General features: G+C 39.4%; 1 protein-coding gene across 1 annotated transcript; it reads left to right on the forward strand.

The window, feature by feature from the left end:
* The first annotated feature begins 6183 nt into the window (after nucleotides 1-6183).
* LOC149240864 (uncharacterized) lies at nucleotides 6184-6926 on the forward strand. The gene is made up of 3 exons (XM_089367378.1): nucleotides 6184-6354; nucleotides 6540-6638; nucleotides 6771-6926. Exons 1-3 carry the CDS (start codon nucleotides 6184-6186, stop codon nucleotides 6924-6926), a joined length of 426 nt encoding a protein of 141 aa, XP_089223504.1.
* Nucleotides 6927-16916: the final 9990 nt, after the last annotated feature.

A 16916-nucleotide genomic window follows, 5' to 3' on the forward strand; every position in this document is an offset into this window, starting at 1 on the left:
GGAGGTGGTTACACTGTGGAGAAGAGAAGAAATGTCTGTAGGGAGATCTGGCAGCGTAGAAATTGCAGATGAATTCAATTGAACATCACGGTAGTAAGGGTCATATTTTATTTTGTATTCAAGAGCTGCAAGGACACGTGATTTGCAAACGTAGAATTCCTAGGCCTTTTCAGATGGATTTTGCCTTTTCACAATGAGGATGTCTAAGTCAGAGAGCAGCCGGGGTAAGTATTTGGCAATACTGGTGATATCTTGAGGGAAGCTAATTGTATGGCCACTATATTTATATTGACCACCACGGGAATGAGTGACTTGTAGAATGGGGTTGACACGTGCGATGAGCATTTCTTCAACTTGTGTTAATTGGTGAAGGACACAGGGTTGTTCTCCAGGGTCCATGTTGTTTAGTTCAGAAAAACGATTGGTAGATTTAGATGATGCACAACGAGAACAAGAGAGTCTACCGTGGAAGAGCTTTGTTTTCATTCCTGGGTATGCTTCCTTGCATGTTGTGCAAACATGCAAGGTAGAAAGTCCATCAATCCTTTCTCAAAAGTGACGGTGTTCTTCATTAAGAGGAGGCTTATATTGGATATGATGAACGTGTGGTGGGTTGGATTGTATAGGTGGGAGGGCATTTGAGGTGGGAAGGGATGTAGAGGAAGTAGTAGGGTTGTTGTGGTGTTCATAAAGTAGTCGACGTCGTGCATTTATTTGATCCTTTTGTTGTGCATAAAGAATACGCCGCCGCTTGTTTTTGGCCGCAATTTGATTGTTTGGTGGCATATCTAAACAAGTACAAGTAATAGTTGTTAGTTTTCATAAACAAGTAGTGCATGTTTGGTATCTCATTTTATTGGGTGCACATCCATTGTGAAATTAAAACATTATATTTTGAACATAGATTTAATTTTTTTTGTAGTTCAACATCAGTGAAGGTAGGTAGATTAGGTAGAAGGGAAAACATGCAATTAGGAATGCTATGAAATCATATGTTATTTCAGCATCTATCATTGAGAGGAGAGAAACAAGACTAAAAATATTTCGTTCCCTTCTTCTTCAAAATTTTTTTGTTTGACATGTTTGAGCGATTAATGCATAGCTTAGCAAGTAAGGGATCAATGTATAGCATGTAGACAATGAACGAGAAACATATGTAGTGACTCTTTACAAATGTTGATATTTATATTATGTAAAATGTAAATGGCAAACATACATATGTTGGAATGACTGGAAGAGAGTATTTGCACTGAGAACTACAGGTTTCATGATAATAACATGGGTGTGTAATTTACAAAGATGAGACAATTAGTTGTGTGGAAATGTTTGTTTATGTACAAACAGGCGTGGTAGATGAAGCCCTAAGAAGAAGTTCAAAGGCGGCGAACAATAGTTCGTTTTGAAGCAGACAGTGCTTGAATGTCGGTGAGTGCTTCCTTGCATGCAGAGGCATATTGAATTTCTTCTGAATTGATCAGTATTGGTTGCAAGTGTTGAACACCGTTGAAGTAATCTGTTTTAATGGAAAGTGTTAGCTGGAAGCGGTGCCCTGAAATCCGGCCACAAATTTCCTGTAGATCAGTTGGTTCGATAGAAAGTAGGAACAGGTCTTTTGCCGTGATGCCCATGAGCTCATTCCTTGCATCATTGAAAACTGTGGCGTTCTGTAGATTCCCGGTGTGGTCATGTACCTCAATTTTAAGTTTGTAACGATAGTCACATTCTAGGAAGTCACCGTTACATTTTGTACAATGCCAAAGATTGTTAGAATGCTCCATAACCTTCTTCATGCATTGTTTTCCATTGAAATCTAGTGGACATGCTAGAAAGTAGAAGTCGTCCATATGAAGAGCAGTAATTGTTGCTCGAACTGAAACCCAGATTGCTTTATCAGAGGGTTGCATGCCAGCAATTTCATGAAGCGTTTTTCGTGGCAGGGCACGTCTCGAAGCAACACCATAGTTTCTACTCAAAGATGGAGAAGAAGAGTTATAGCCGATTTCACGGAACCATGCATGTAATTGCTGAGTTTCTTCAACCTGTGGATTTATTGTGAGAGTGCTCGTTGGTATCGTCCCTATTGTGGTGCCATTAAATTCAGTCACGCGGCCTCCTTTGATTGCAAGAATTGGTGGGTTGTCGAAAGAGTAGAATTCAGAAAGATGCTGTCCTATATAGTCACAGTGGTCTCCCCATAATGTTACATCAATGCTAAAACCCAACTTGTCCTTTAGTATGAGTGTTTTCCTTAATGTTTCACTTCCATCTTTTCATCGAATTGTTGATGTAGGTGACGTGGAGGTAACAACACCAATGACATCCACATTTGTATTTGGAGTTGCACTTTTTACTTCAGCAATATTCTTGAAGTGAAAGATCTGGTAGGGAAACGTTGGATCATCTGTAGGACATGGATTGATAGTGGAAGCAGCAGACAAGTAAATCTCCCATTTGTTCTTGAGGTGGTTGTAGTTTGGATTTGCTTCTCTTACTATGCCATTTGATACAATGTATAGTTTCCCAACCTGAATTAGATTGTAAAGAGATTTGGCCAGTTCAGCAAATGCAAAAAGGTGGATCTCTTCCTTATCACAGTTGATAAGGTCAAATCCGAAAACTTTTCCTGAGCCTCGCACATTGTTGTATGCCTTCAATGATGTCTTTGTAGATGCTCTACCTTGGATAGACCAATATTTTCAGTACGGGTTGAGTGCCGTGAATGGAATTGTTGGAGTTGTTGCCGTAGTTGGTGGAGTAACTACAGAGGGCAAGGTATCTTCAGCTGACGAAGAGCTAAATTCGGCTGAACCCGCCTGTGCATGTTGCAGCGTCGATGTGTCCTTCATCAATGCTGCTGAGCGCTGCACAACTTCAAGCTCAACGACTCGGATGGACCTTATGTAAACAAGTAAGAAATGAATTAATAAAGATTCCATTTTCCTTCTTTTGATGCAAAAAACGGCTAGGCAGGAAAAAGTAAAAGAGGGTGATTTCAAATGGTGGGCCTTACGAGGAGTTTTGCAGCACTGTGCAAGCTGCTTTTTTGAGCAGAATTATCGAGCCAATTTGGATGTCTCCAGAGACAACTTGTGGGCCATATACGGATGGTAGCAAAGTCTTATGTTGATGTGTTCCATCAGATAGAGTAATGTGGAAGTGCGAGGATGTTGTTTTCAATGAGGTAACGGAACCTACATCGATTATCTGAAGTAGTGGTTGAATCTCGGTGCAACCATTTAGCAATAGAGGAATGGCATTCGGTGTCAAGGTTGTCTCCATAATAGAACAAGAGGTTTCTTTTTCCCATGATAGGAGTACCTGCAATTCATCAATTTCACCACAATACAGAATTCTAGTCAAAGAAGATGTGACATGAATGCGGAATCTAATCTAAGAAGGCTATCTGTTGATGGTGAAACAATAATAAGGGCACAACCTACACGGGGAGGAGAATAACCTCTCGTATTAACCACCCAAGGTAATCCACGTTAACAAAATGCTTGTTATTTGATTCAGGGACAAGCTACATATTGTTGGAATTTAGAAGCACCTCAAGTGGCTCAAAAATGCTTATAGTCTTACAATACCGGCAAAACATCAATGAAATAGGAACATTTCTCAACCAATCCTAATACTGATCCTACACATTAAGAGATGTGGTTCAATCGAGGCATTTGCCATGTATTTCACTCACTTAATTTACCCTTTGCAGACCCTTCTAAAAGGCTGACTGGACTCCATATGGCTTTGTAATAATAAGTATCCTGTGAACAATGCACAATTTTTTTTTCTTTAATATGCTATATTCGGGTGTACTCACTGTGCTTGTGCATTTCTGCACATTTTAGGGATGTTGAATAGCAGGCATTGCATATAGTGAACACGCTATTCAAACACCATGTATAGCTATTGAATGTGAAAGTTCACACATTCCTTCAGTCCAGGCATATAGAAGAACTATCTGGGGCCAAGCTCATGTTTGTAATAAGAGCTATCTGGCTCCTCCCTCTTGTCAGAAACATGACCCTGAAAACAGCGGCCAGACCATAACAACAATCAGATTCCATCAGTCACATAACAGTGGCCCGATTGTGGACTATCATGGGCAGTTTCTATTTATTTGCAGCCTGACCAACCCACCTAAATGCAGCGATCTGGAAAATAGGAGTAATTCAATTCCCATTTTCTTTTAGTACAAAGTTAAAAAGAGGGAAATGGAGTATGATGTGAAAGGGGAAAGAATGTGGGCAGTTTCAATATAATTTTAGCCTTGCTAACCCATGTAATTTCATGACCTGAAAGGAAGGGCTTTGAATGACGTCACCTCCTACCTATCCTTAGGTGTGCACAATCAAAATTTGCTCTAAAAATGTGTGCTCACACCATGTTTTGTCTACTGGTATTGTTAGTATGTCAGTTTCTTACGCACCACACATGCAGAATTCAGAGTAGAATGACATATGTTGAAGAGAAATAGGGAGGAGCCTCAGCCCAATAAATAGATAGATCATGAGAACTTGCCCCTACTACAGACTGTGTTCTCCTTGGAAACCAGCAGATGTTCATGTGGGAGACATGTTCACCACAGAGGAATTTAGGGGTGAGTGCTTAACAATAGGGCTGACACAGCAGGTGTTACAGTCCCTGCCTTCCAAATTTCAGAGGTAAACTCTGTATGTTGACACTTTACCATATTCACTTTAGGGAGGCTGGCATCATATACCTATTTTGAACGCAATCATGAACTCCATAGGTAGCAGTGATACGCCAATGGTGTTGCACATGGCTTACCCAACAAGGGATAATATTGGCATTTGCATGGGATCAGTTGACCTAGCAATAAATTTAGGTATAATTCGGTAGCAATGGCGAGTTAAATGTTAATTATGTACATGCCAGTAATGCAGTGGAGTTGATCCTAGCTAGGGAACCATCATCATTATACCTGTTCTAGCTGTGTGTGCATGTATGTATAAAGTTGGTTGGGTGAAGCTACATATTTGTTTCTTGAAAGAAGAGAAGAGTACTTGATGCAAAATTGTCTACTCGATAATTCTCATTAAAAGTGCCATGAAACTAAACATTAACAAATTAACAGCTAATACACTCATGACAGACCAGCGGAGATATGTGGCAATTTAATTTTTAAGCACCAGAAAGTCCCTTGGCAAATTACATGTGCATAGCTTCCTCCCTATCACGACTTGTGCCTCTCCTAATAAGAATCAATTATAACAAAATATGATACAAGAAGCGAAACAAGAGACTGGTATAAATTATGGTAAGAAATAACTTCCTTACAATGATAAGAAAGAGTAGGTGAGATATAAGATATACATGAAGCGAAATAGTAAGATATAAATTCCTTATAATGATAAAAAAAAATGCACATCATTGGAACAATGGAACAGCAGAGAGAAGAAAGAGCAGAAGACTGTTCTATGATTTAGCAATGGGCAATGACAATTTTTATCACTACTAATAAAAAACAATAAACAGACGCGACAAAAATCCCTCACAAGGAGAAGAAAGAGTACATTATGTAATTTGCATAACTTCCTCTTAGCCTCTACATGTATGCATACATGTTTCCTCATTTTAACATTTATAAACTGAAATTTACCAATAAAGTAAACCATGGAATATTTTCCAGCTAGCCAGTTATCAAAAGGAGTCAGATCCAATTCTACTCTGTATTTTCTCCATAGAAGTGGAGTTCTGGCTATCTCATCTCTATTTGAGGACAGTTTTCAACTATGGGTTGTAACGTGGATTTTTAACTTTATTCTACCTGGTTGATTGTTACAGGTACCCAAAGTCATGTATGAAGACCTCGGAGGACAGCCTGGCATGCAGAGACCACCATCGAACACAGCACCAAATCCATTCAATAATGCATTTGATGTAATGTGCATAACTTCCTCTTAGCCTCTACATGTATGCATACATGTTTCCTCATTTTAACATTTATAAACTGAAATTTACCAATAAAGTAAACCATGGAATATTTTCCAGCTAGGCAGTTATCAAAAGGAGTCAGATCCAATTCTACTCTGTATTTTCTCCATAGAAGTGGAGTTCTGGCTATCTCATCTCTATTTGAGGACAGTTTTCAACTATGGGTTGTAACGTGGTTTTTTTAACTTTAATCTACCTGGTTGATTGTTACAGGTACCCAAAGTCATGTATGAAGACCTCGGAGGACAGTCTGGCATGCAGAGACCACCATTGAACATAGCACCAAATCCATTCAATAATGCATTTTATGGGGCTGCTTCAGGATTTATTCGAGATGGATTAGGTGCATATGGGGAAAGAATTTTTGGAAGTGGCACAGAAAATGTGCAAAGCATTGTATGAGTTGCACTTTTATTCTGGTTGAATCACTTTGAAATTTCTAATAGGTCTCCATTTAAAATGAGAGATGAGTCAATTGATTCCATGGATAGGGGTTTACAGCAAGAATAGTTTCCTTTTTTAATTTCTTCTGATTGACAAAGTTTCTCTTAATAAGCTGAGGTGATGATTTTTATGAGCAGGTCAGTAAATATTTTTCTGATCCACAATATTATTTTCAAGTGAACAACCGATATGTGAAGAACAAGTTGAAAGTAATCCTGTTTCCCTTTTTGCACAGGGTAAGTCACAAAGTATCTGACTCCACTGAAAATTCATCTCCCCATAGTGGTAGTATTTTCATTTTGCTTGAGAATGTTTGTAATCATACATAAGTTTATTTTTTTTTGTATGTTTTCACTGTGTTTTTTTAGGGTCATTGGACAAGGATAGCTGAGCAGATTCCAGGCGGTCTCACACACAAGCCACCTATCTATGATATAAATTCTCCAGACTTATATATTCCCTTTATGGCATTTGGAACTTATTTAGTCCTCTGTGGCTTCACAATAGGTCTGCTTGGGAAGTAAGTATTCTTCCCTGGCTGCATAATTCTTAGACATCAAAGTAACTTGTGATTTTTTGTCTTATCCTGCGCTAATTGTTTCATCCAGCGTCTGGTATAATATGCATCAAACTGGTCTTTTTCAGCGTTCTCCTAATATGTAATGCAAAGAATAAGAAATGACATTAAATTTTTATTTTCTTTTCTTCATTATTCTTCTCTTTCTATCTGCATTGTACATATTTGTCCCATACGTCATCCAGTCCATTTTCAGTGTCATAATTGACTCCTCTTCAAGCATTTGCTTTCAAATCTCATTATTTTGAGCTGGCATTGTCTCCACAAGCAAATTGTTGGTCTCCTAGAAATGGAAACACGATAAGCTGTGCTCCTTGGATGATTAAGGTCTTCTCTGAACTTGAGGGTAGTTTATTGTGTTAAAACTTAAATTTCCTTGACCCCATTAACTTGGGAATTTACCACCTAGTAGATTATTACGGATCTACTGAATAAAAAGCACGACTGAGATCTTAACAAAACTTAAACAACGGAAGCAAACAAACAACCAATCTCAATCACACGTTTACACAGATTTTCTGCCCATCAAACAGTTCTTCATTAAAATAACTTCAGAACCTACATGGGCTCCCTTCCTGGGCATCTATTAAAGAGGACTGAGAGAGCTTCAAAATTAAAGAGGACTAAGACAGACGATGACCTGATCTGGAAGAAATGATGTCCTGCAGATGTTCTCTTCCGGTTCGATTTCCAGCTCCGTTACCCGCTCGTGAACAGTGCTATACTCTGTGAGATTGATCCAAGACGGCCGGTAGTTTGATCCAAGAAGGCTCCCGCTCATGGAAGCACGGAAACCGCAGAACAGTTGATCGTGCATCAGAACAGCTGTGCACCGCAAAACAGGGACCGCAACAGAATGCGCCATTACTACCCTACTCTGGAGTGGCGGGCTTTGTGTGACGGTTACCTACATTCTCGCTCAGGTCCCCACTGTCAACCTGGTTTGCTTTTACTTAGCGCCGCTGGCTAGATTTATGGCGGGCGAAAGGAAAGGGCGGCTGCTGGCAGAAAACATAACTCAGCACGACAGCGATTCATTACAAGTCGCAAACGTGAAGAAGTTCACCGCAATAAGAGGGCTCGGCATGAATGGGGCCAGCGGTGGGTCTCTCGACGGAACGGAACGGGATGCGACGGGAAAGGGTTTATGAGGAAAAAAACCCGTACGTTGAGGATGCTGTTTCCTTATCGTCCGCAGCTTAACGCCAATCGCCAGTAGTGCAGATGACAGGTGGTAGAGACACGACAGCGATGGCATAACTCTCCACGTGTCAGCACGGGAGACAAAGGGACGACGAAAGTTTGTTCCAAAGGAAGGCCTATCGGCCTAAAAATCCTAGCAAAGAATGAAATTTGTCAAGTCATGTGATAGGGTTAAAACAATTATATATTTATTATTAAGTAATTTTAAAATAGGTAAAGGATGAAATTTATCAAGGGTTAAAACAATTATGTATTTATTATTAATTAATTTTAAAATATGTTCAATGCATTAGGTTAGTATTTTTTGTTTTGATAAAAATATGTTAAATTAATAGAGCATAAATTTTTTCCATATAATTAAAAGTATTATATTTTAAATAAATGTTTATCATGGTTAAACTTGATAATAAATTAGGAAATAAGTTTTATGTTTCATTTACTCTTGGTCAAATTTAGATATATATATATATATATATATATATTATGTCTTTTTGTGTAGGGTTGGTAGTACTTGCATTTTCTATTAATTTTCTATAAGAAGGTAGTAAGATATGTCTATCAAAATATGTTTGGTAACCTCAATCTACCCAAAGGAAACTAGGTCTGTTAGCCACCGATCAGCATCAAAAGTTGTTCAAAATTTAAACAGTTTGATTCTTATCATCCAGGATATGTTTGCTGCTATATGTACCATATACTTAATGCTTGTAAAGTAAATTTATTCCAAATAAAAAAAAAAAAAAAATTGTTTATCTCTCTACTTCAGTCATCTGATGATTCTATTGGAGTTGGGTCTTTCGCACTTGACTCGGGCACTTCACTCTGCAACAGTGTCTGGATCTGCTTTTTCATTCTCTTTAAGCGGAGGTTTTGGTGATATTGTTGCATTTGCACTAACTGGATTTCCTTCTGGATATCTTTTAAGCTTGGTTCCTCCTGCATGTCCCCCTTTGCCTCTTATCTATCCTTATAATTTATTATTGCCCTGGCCAAAAGGATTTTCATTACCTAGTGTTGTCGTATGGTCTGTCTGAATAGGGTTTGATGAGCTCGAGTATGGCCCGGGTCATTAATTATTGGTTCCCAATCTCCTATTGGGATTTCTTCATTTTCCACATTGACATTTAACTCTGCTTCCTATGATGCTATTACTACCTTTACTTCTATTAGGGTTCCTACATGGTAGGCATGCATTAAATTCTGCATGCTTTCCTCTCCTCTTCCGTTCTTCTTCCCCTTTTTCTCTATGGTTCGCTCACTGATGCATCTGAGTCCTTAATTTTCTGGTCTGTCTTCTTTCTTTCTCTTCTGCCAAATTTTCATCCTTTTTTCCCTCCTCCTTTTACCATCTTTTCCTGCTTTTGTTTCCTACAATCCCTACACCCCTACAACCTTACCTATTTCGGTTGCCGTAGCTTCGAAGATTGGAGAGCACCGAAATTGGTACTACATGTAATGTTAACCAATAATAAATCATTAAAAGCAATAATAATTTTAATCTGTCATTCCTTTTTTATATGAGTTTCAACATTATCGCTTCTGGTTTTCTTCTCAGCTGCCCAATCACTCCCAGATTTCAACCACTCAGTTATTGCCTCTCGCCTCAACTCTATGCCCACCCTGATTTCCATTCCCTAGGTTCTCCACAGTTGTCCCCCTCCTCTCTTATGATCTAGCGGGCTAGGGGTTATCTTACTGACTTCAGGGGAGCTGATTTTTTTCAGCCATTCCGCCACAAGGACAGACCCCCTCTTAGATTTTTGAGGTTGCAGCTTCCCTGGAATGTAATCTCTAATCAGTGTCCTCACTGATTTCTTTTCCTCTGTCCTTGCAAATCCCTCTTGGTCTGGAATTGTACCTTCCCTAATGCACTTGACCTATTTCCTGTCTCAGTGGTGTGAGTATCCCACCCGATGCTAAACTATCCTCACTAGGATTTTTTTTCCAATTTTGGTTCCTTACTCTCTCCCCTCCCTGTTCCAAGAGGCAACAACTCCCCCGAAATCTCGTAGAGGCCTCAAAGCCTTTTTTCGGCTCAGTTTTGCAGCCATTCCTAATGACATGCATCCTTATTTTCTTCCCAGATTCTGCTTCCTTCCAGGCCTCTCAGAGGTCTCGTATTCCCCCCCTACCCATCCAGGAATACCATCCAATTATACCCAAACACTATCAACAAGAAATTATACTTATATACACAAAATTTTCCATTACTTTCCATAGCTAAGAAACGAGACTATCTTATTTTAACCAAGGACCATCCAAGCCCCTCACAGGGCTCGTTCCCCCCCCCCCACCCTTCTAAGAATACTATCAAGTTAGACCCATGCAATATTAATAGGTAATTATACTTGAATTTACAGAATTTTTCATTTATTTCCAATATTAAGAGACCAAATATTATTTTCTTAACACAGAACCAACATTTTCCTATTGCATTCAAAACCTCTCTCCTTATTTTACAAAATCTCCTCCAATTGCGAGACATTGTTACCATATCAACATAGAGGGGAGCTTTAGTTACATACCAGTTGTTGCTAACGAATTCTAGTTGTTGGTTGTCGCGCCCCTTCTCTCGACGTTCACCAACTTCTTCATCCGCTCGTTCTCCCTCAGCCCTCTACATGCATTCCCCCAGTTTCCTTTCCACCTTTCTTTCCCAACTTCTCACCCACCTACCTATTCTCATTACCGAGGTGCCCTCCACTTGCCACTTTTCCATGTCCTCCTCGCCTTCCTTCATGTGAAATCCTTAGTCGAGGTGCCCACTTCCCCTCCATTTAATGTCCTCCGTCATATCCTTACAATTTTTGGCTGCCCTAGCTGTCTCCTATTTTTCAACTCCATTCATTGACTATCCTACCCTCCTTCCACCTGTCCTTCCCTTATTCCATCTGGCTCCCATTGCCCTATGCACCCCGATCAGGGATTCTGTCCTTTCTCCTTCTCTTTTCTCATAATTTCCGTGAGACTATTCATTCCTTTTGTTTGATTTATTTTGTCTCCTGCTATATCTAGGTTGCTTTCGGGTTTGCAACATCCCTAATTTGCTAAGATGTTTGTTGCCACATTTCTCAATCATAGGACATGTTCTGGGACGATGTAGTCTATCCCTTGTATCAGGCTTCCTATTTACTTAACTAGTCTTTCCGTTCTCCAACTTTGGATTATCTTTTCCCATTGGGTTCCTTGTTGGACTTTTTTCACTATGTCTGTCACCAGTGTTGAGTCTCCTTCCACCACCATCTTCTGGACTTTTTCTCTTCAAGCAATATCTAATCCTTGTTTAAGTGCATAAATATCCGCGTCATTGTTGCTCACTATTCTACAATCCATTGCAAATAACCAGATGTTTTTTCCTTGGTGGTCTTTGAACACTCCTCCTGAGCCTACTGTTCCCAGATTCCTTTGGTTGCACCATCAAAGCTTAGTTTTATGAAATCATTGAGGGAAATAAAAAGAAGGATAAGGATTCTCGGGGTCTAGGTTTTAGTTTCCATGAGTTAGGCATCAGCATTCACAGACTCAAATTTAACATCTTCATTATTCGACGCTCTTGTGGTGTGGTTTCCCAATTTTATGGGTACCATTTCTCAGCTAGAATCATCTCTATGATATTATGTACTATCGTTTCCCATAACTCCATTCCTGTTTTTTCTTCCACTTTAAAAATTCTCATATTCCTTTCTTTCCACACTACCCACATGAGAAATCCTAGGGAGATATTTGAGGCTCAGTTCAAGATGAGACTCTGGTATATTCTCTTTCTCCAGTTTTCCATTGTTGTTTTTGTGCTTGATTGATCCCTATTCGTGTGGCCAAAGAGGATTTCATGATTTTTCCATCGGACTTTGCTACAACTACAGGCATTCAGAAGTTGTTCCATCGTTTCCATTTGTCCTTCGCATGTGCAGCAAATCGATGGTCCCTACATCCCCCTTACTTGTAGTTGGTCCCATGTTAGGGAATGGCCATGGAGGACCACCCATAGGAGAAGGCTACTTTTGGCCACAATTTGTCCTTCCATATGCATTCCTATGGTTAAATCTTGCTTTTGTTGTTGTTCTACTTGCAGATAATATCCCTCTTGGACATTGAACATTCATTTTATTCTATATTCCCACCTTATAATATATGATCCTTCCGCAATCGCTATTCTTCTAGAGTTCATATCCTTATCGTAGGCTGAACACTATATAGAATCTAGTGCTTCTGGTCAGTGTTGTCTACTCTTTTGTTTTCTCCATAGTACTCCTATCTCCATTTCCCAGAAGTTTCTCAAAACTTGATTTGCTAGGTTGTTTCTATTTAATAATATATCCACTAGATCCTTCCTGATGAATAATTTTTCTCTCTGCTGCCAAGCCTCTTGCCAGAAATTAGCTTTATCTCCTCCTCAATTTCCTAGAAGCTATGGCTTCTTATAAGTTCCTTGTTTTCGGCTGCAAGGTTCCATATAACTGATCCCTTTATATTTTACTAGATTCTCAATCATCCTTCTCTTGACCTAGGCATCCCATATTTTCTACCCCATATTTCTTTCCATAGATTTGTTCCTCCCTGTATCCGTCTACACCATAACTTGGCCCCCATTACTTGGTTTAGAGTATACAGGTCTCGAGGGCCCAATCCCCCTGCTTTGTTTGGTTTAATTTAGCGAGTTCCAAGATAATAAATCACATTTTTTTTTTGTGGCCCTTGCCATAGGAATTTCTTGAAGATATTTTTTATCTTGTTACACACTATTTTAGGGATTGCTAGGCTTGAGATTTGGTAGATAGGAATTGATTGCAACATTCCCTTAGTAGGATGAATTTACGCACCATGTTTAATGCCCGGAAGGTCCAATTTCGTAGGTGACCTTGGATCTTTGCCAGGAGAGCCTTCCAATTTTCCACTCTGATTAGATGAAGACTTAACGGAATCCACAGATATTTCAATGGGAAGGCTCCTATGAGAAAGCCCATTATTCTTGCTAGGAATGCTTGAGCTTGAGATGTTGTGTTAAAGAAGAAGATATATGACTTCTCTTTGTTGATCTGCATTCTTGAGGCACTCATGAAGTCTTGAAAAATGGCTAGGAGGGCCCTAGCTTCCTTTAGGGTATCTTGATAGAAAATCATGATGTCGTCCACGAACTCTTGATGAGTTAAGGGCATGTCATTCCCCACATGCGCCGACCTTTGAATTGTCTTGTTTGCACCTTCTCTTTAACATATCTTCCTAGACCTTCAGCTGCTAATATAAACAAGAAGGGGTAAATCAAGCATCCTTGTCTTATCCCCCTTGTTGCGTTGAAGGCCTATAACAATTCTCCATTAAGGAGGATTGAGAAAACAAGAGTCGATATAAAGGAATATATCCAATTTATCCATCGGGGGTCAAAGCCAAAGGCTTTCAGGATACTTTGGAGATAGGTCCAGCTTAACCAATCATGTTCTTTCGACAGGTCTAGTTTGATCATCATACCTTTGGATTTGAGGTTCTTAAGAGACTGTATTTTCTCTTGAGCAGTTACTATCCCATCCACAGTTTGCCTTCCTCTAACAAAACCATTTTTCTCTTGGGATATTAGTGCTGGGAGGATCGGTTTAAGTCGATTGACCATTATGGTTGAAAGAATTTTGTAGATTACATTGCATAAGGCTATAGGTCTAAACCCTAGTGGCTCTTTAGAGTGGTCATATTTTGGAATAAGAACTAAAAAAGTTCATTTTAGGGAATGATGTACCTTTTTAGTTCTTCTGGACTCCTCCACTACTCCTAGGATGTCTTCTTCTAGAATCGGCCATGTTGCCTAGAAAAATTCTGTTTTGACTACCTCCACTTCTTCCATGGTTATAGCCCTCATTAGTGTTAGGTTTTTTTCCCTGCAGACCGCCTGTGGGATATGCCTAATTATCTTTTTTATATCTTCTGCCCTATCAGGATTTGGTTTGGTCATTATATTTTGGAAGTGATTGACGAACAAGTTCTCCATCTCATCATTTTGTATTAGCTAATTTCCTTCCTGGTCTAATAATGAAAATATTATGTTATGCTGTCGATGTTGAATCATTGTTTTGTGGAAGAATCTAGTGTTTCTTTCTCCCTCCCTTAGCCATTGGACTCTCGATTTTTGTTTCCACGAGATCTCTTCTTGCTACCTCCTTTCCTCTATCCAAGTCAACAGTTGTTCTTCTTATTCCACTAAGGATTCTGAATGGCCATTTGTTATTATCTACTGTTGCACCCTTTTCATCCTAGCCTATAGCAATTCCTAATCTTGTTGAATATTACCAAACTATTCTTTATTCCATTTTTTATTTTTCCTTTGAGTTCTTTTAGGCATAGTTGGAATGTATGGATTTTATTCCTCCCTTGTTTTTTACCTGATCTCCACCATTCCTTCACTTTTTCTAGGAGGGTAGGATCGTGCAGCCAGAAGGCTTCGAACTGGAATGGTCTCTTATTTTTCCCTTTCTTCGTGTCTACTTCTAGCCTAACCAACTAGTGGTCTGATCCCATGAATGGAAAGATTGAAGCTTCATAATATACATCTCTACTTATTAAATTCTCAGTTGCTAAGAATCTATCTAACCTTGACACGATTTGGCGGTTTCTTCCTCTTTAGTTATTCCAGGTTGAAGTTCCATTTTGGTAGGGATATCTACGAGATGGATATCTTCTTGCAAATCCATGAACTGCTCCATTTCTGGTTCTTCCCTTCTTATCCCTCCTTCTTTTTCCTCCAATGAGGTTATCAAATTGAAATCCCCTTCTATTAACCAAAGTTTTTCTACATGCATTTGGCTTAGTTTCCTAATGCTTTGTATAAATTTTTCCTTCTGTCCAGGAGTATGTGACCCATATACTGCTAAGATTATGATCCATTCTGTAGTCCCTATATTCCAGAAATGGCTAGTCAGGATTCACAACATTCCGATCTAGTAATATACCATTACCTTTTTCCTATTCCACAGTATGGCGATTCCCCCTGAACTTCCTTTTTCATCCTTTGCTACTACTTCATATCTTGGTTTCATTTTCCATATGATATCCTCTAGTTTTTCTCATGTTGCCTTTGTTTCCTGGAGGAGAACTATTTGATGCTTTTCCTTTCTCAACTGAACCTATAGGTACCTCTGTTACAGGGAAAAGTGCCTACACAGAACTGCTTATCCTAATAAGGTGTGGTAGCTACCTTAGAAACAAACAAAGTAAAGCTACTTTCATTTTTCCTTTATGAAATATAGATGAGAGAAAAACAAAGAAGACCAACCTCTGTCTTGCGCTTATCTCCTAGTTCGATTCCTCTCTCTCTTGATAGTCTTTCACTACTTGCTCCCTTGTACGCCCAGCTTCACAGAGTACCTCTAGGATCACAGTAGCATAACACTATACAAGAACATGGATCTATAATCATAAACAATCTAGGATCAGATGTAAATTGACCATACAAATGCATAAAACATAAATGACACAAGAGTATGGAGGAAAACTTGAATAGCTTTTATTGATAATAAAGAAAGATCCAAAGGAGTTACAACCGGTTGTTCTGACCCAGCATCATCCTCTCAGTAAGTAAGACCTTCTTCACCTCATACAAAGCTTAGATCACCCAACACTATGATTTTGTCTCAAGAAACCAACATCAATTCCTTACAAGATACAAAATTCTAGCCTCCAACCTCCTAGATCTCTGGGATGAGAGATCTATATATAGATATTTGTAGAGGTGTGAGTCAGCTCTGGGTTTCTGATTGGTGTCTTCTCTCTGATAGTTCTTGATTCCACTTGGAGATCTCATTGATCTCTTACTCATCCTTGGGCGATTCTGAGAGGCAAGTGTCCCAGGAGAAGTTTCTGGAAGATTCCAAGATCATCCACCTCGCAAACTGTCTCCACCACTTGTCTTTTCTCGTCCATCACACCCCATAGAAGGGATTTTTGAAATGCAACGTAGTTCCCATGTGTACAAGGTGCGATGCATCGCACCCTGGCCATGGAGAAAGTGAGATGATCCAACTTTTACCAGTTCTGAGTAGTTTTTCATGGAGAACTTCTGGGAGAAGCTTTAATCAGTTGACCTTGTTCCTTTAGGGGTTAGAACAACACTTTTAGGGACTTAGGAGCCCTTGGTTTATGGACATTTTATGCTTGGGGTTGCAGTGCCCAAAATGTCTATAACAGTTGCCCCCTAAAGCATGAGGTCGTTAATCTTTTGATGTCAGGTGAACTGCTTTATTATAAGGATCCGAAGTTCTTTCAAGCTGGGAGGAGACCTGTAATAAGATACAATACAATACATTATCTTCATAATATTTTCATGATATAGCTGAGGAGGGCATTCCCATGCTCAGCTTTATAAATCCATTTTCATGTACATAGGACAGACAATCGTCTGAGTGTAGACTGATGATTCTAGTAGAGTCGTCATCCCTTTGATTGGATGATTATCTGTGCGGCAATGATGTACATTTGATGTCTTTATTTCCATGCATATATATCGCAGCCCGGATGGATGAAACTAGATCCGGGGTCTTCAATCTTGTTCGATCTTCACTCGAAGTACAAGTCTATCCATGTGAGAGATGTTCTGGAGTCAAACATGGAAAGACATCACCTGATTACTAGCCAATGATGTAAGCTGTTAACAGGCACGAGAGGAATCACCGATAATGATAATGATCCTCAAGGTACTACAGTACAATTCATGTGGTGTGAATAAGGGACTTGGCATCGAACACCACGCAAA

The sequence above is a fragment of the Pinus tabuliformis genome, chromosome 8 (genome assembly GCF_031772625.1).
Source record: "Pinus tabuliformis cultivar Carrire ecotype Pingquan chromosome 8, CPIR1, whole genome shotgun sequence".
NCBI classification, from domain to species: Eukaryota; Viridiplantae; Streptophyta; class Pinopsida; order Pinales; family Pinaceae; genus Pinus; species Pinus tabuliformis.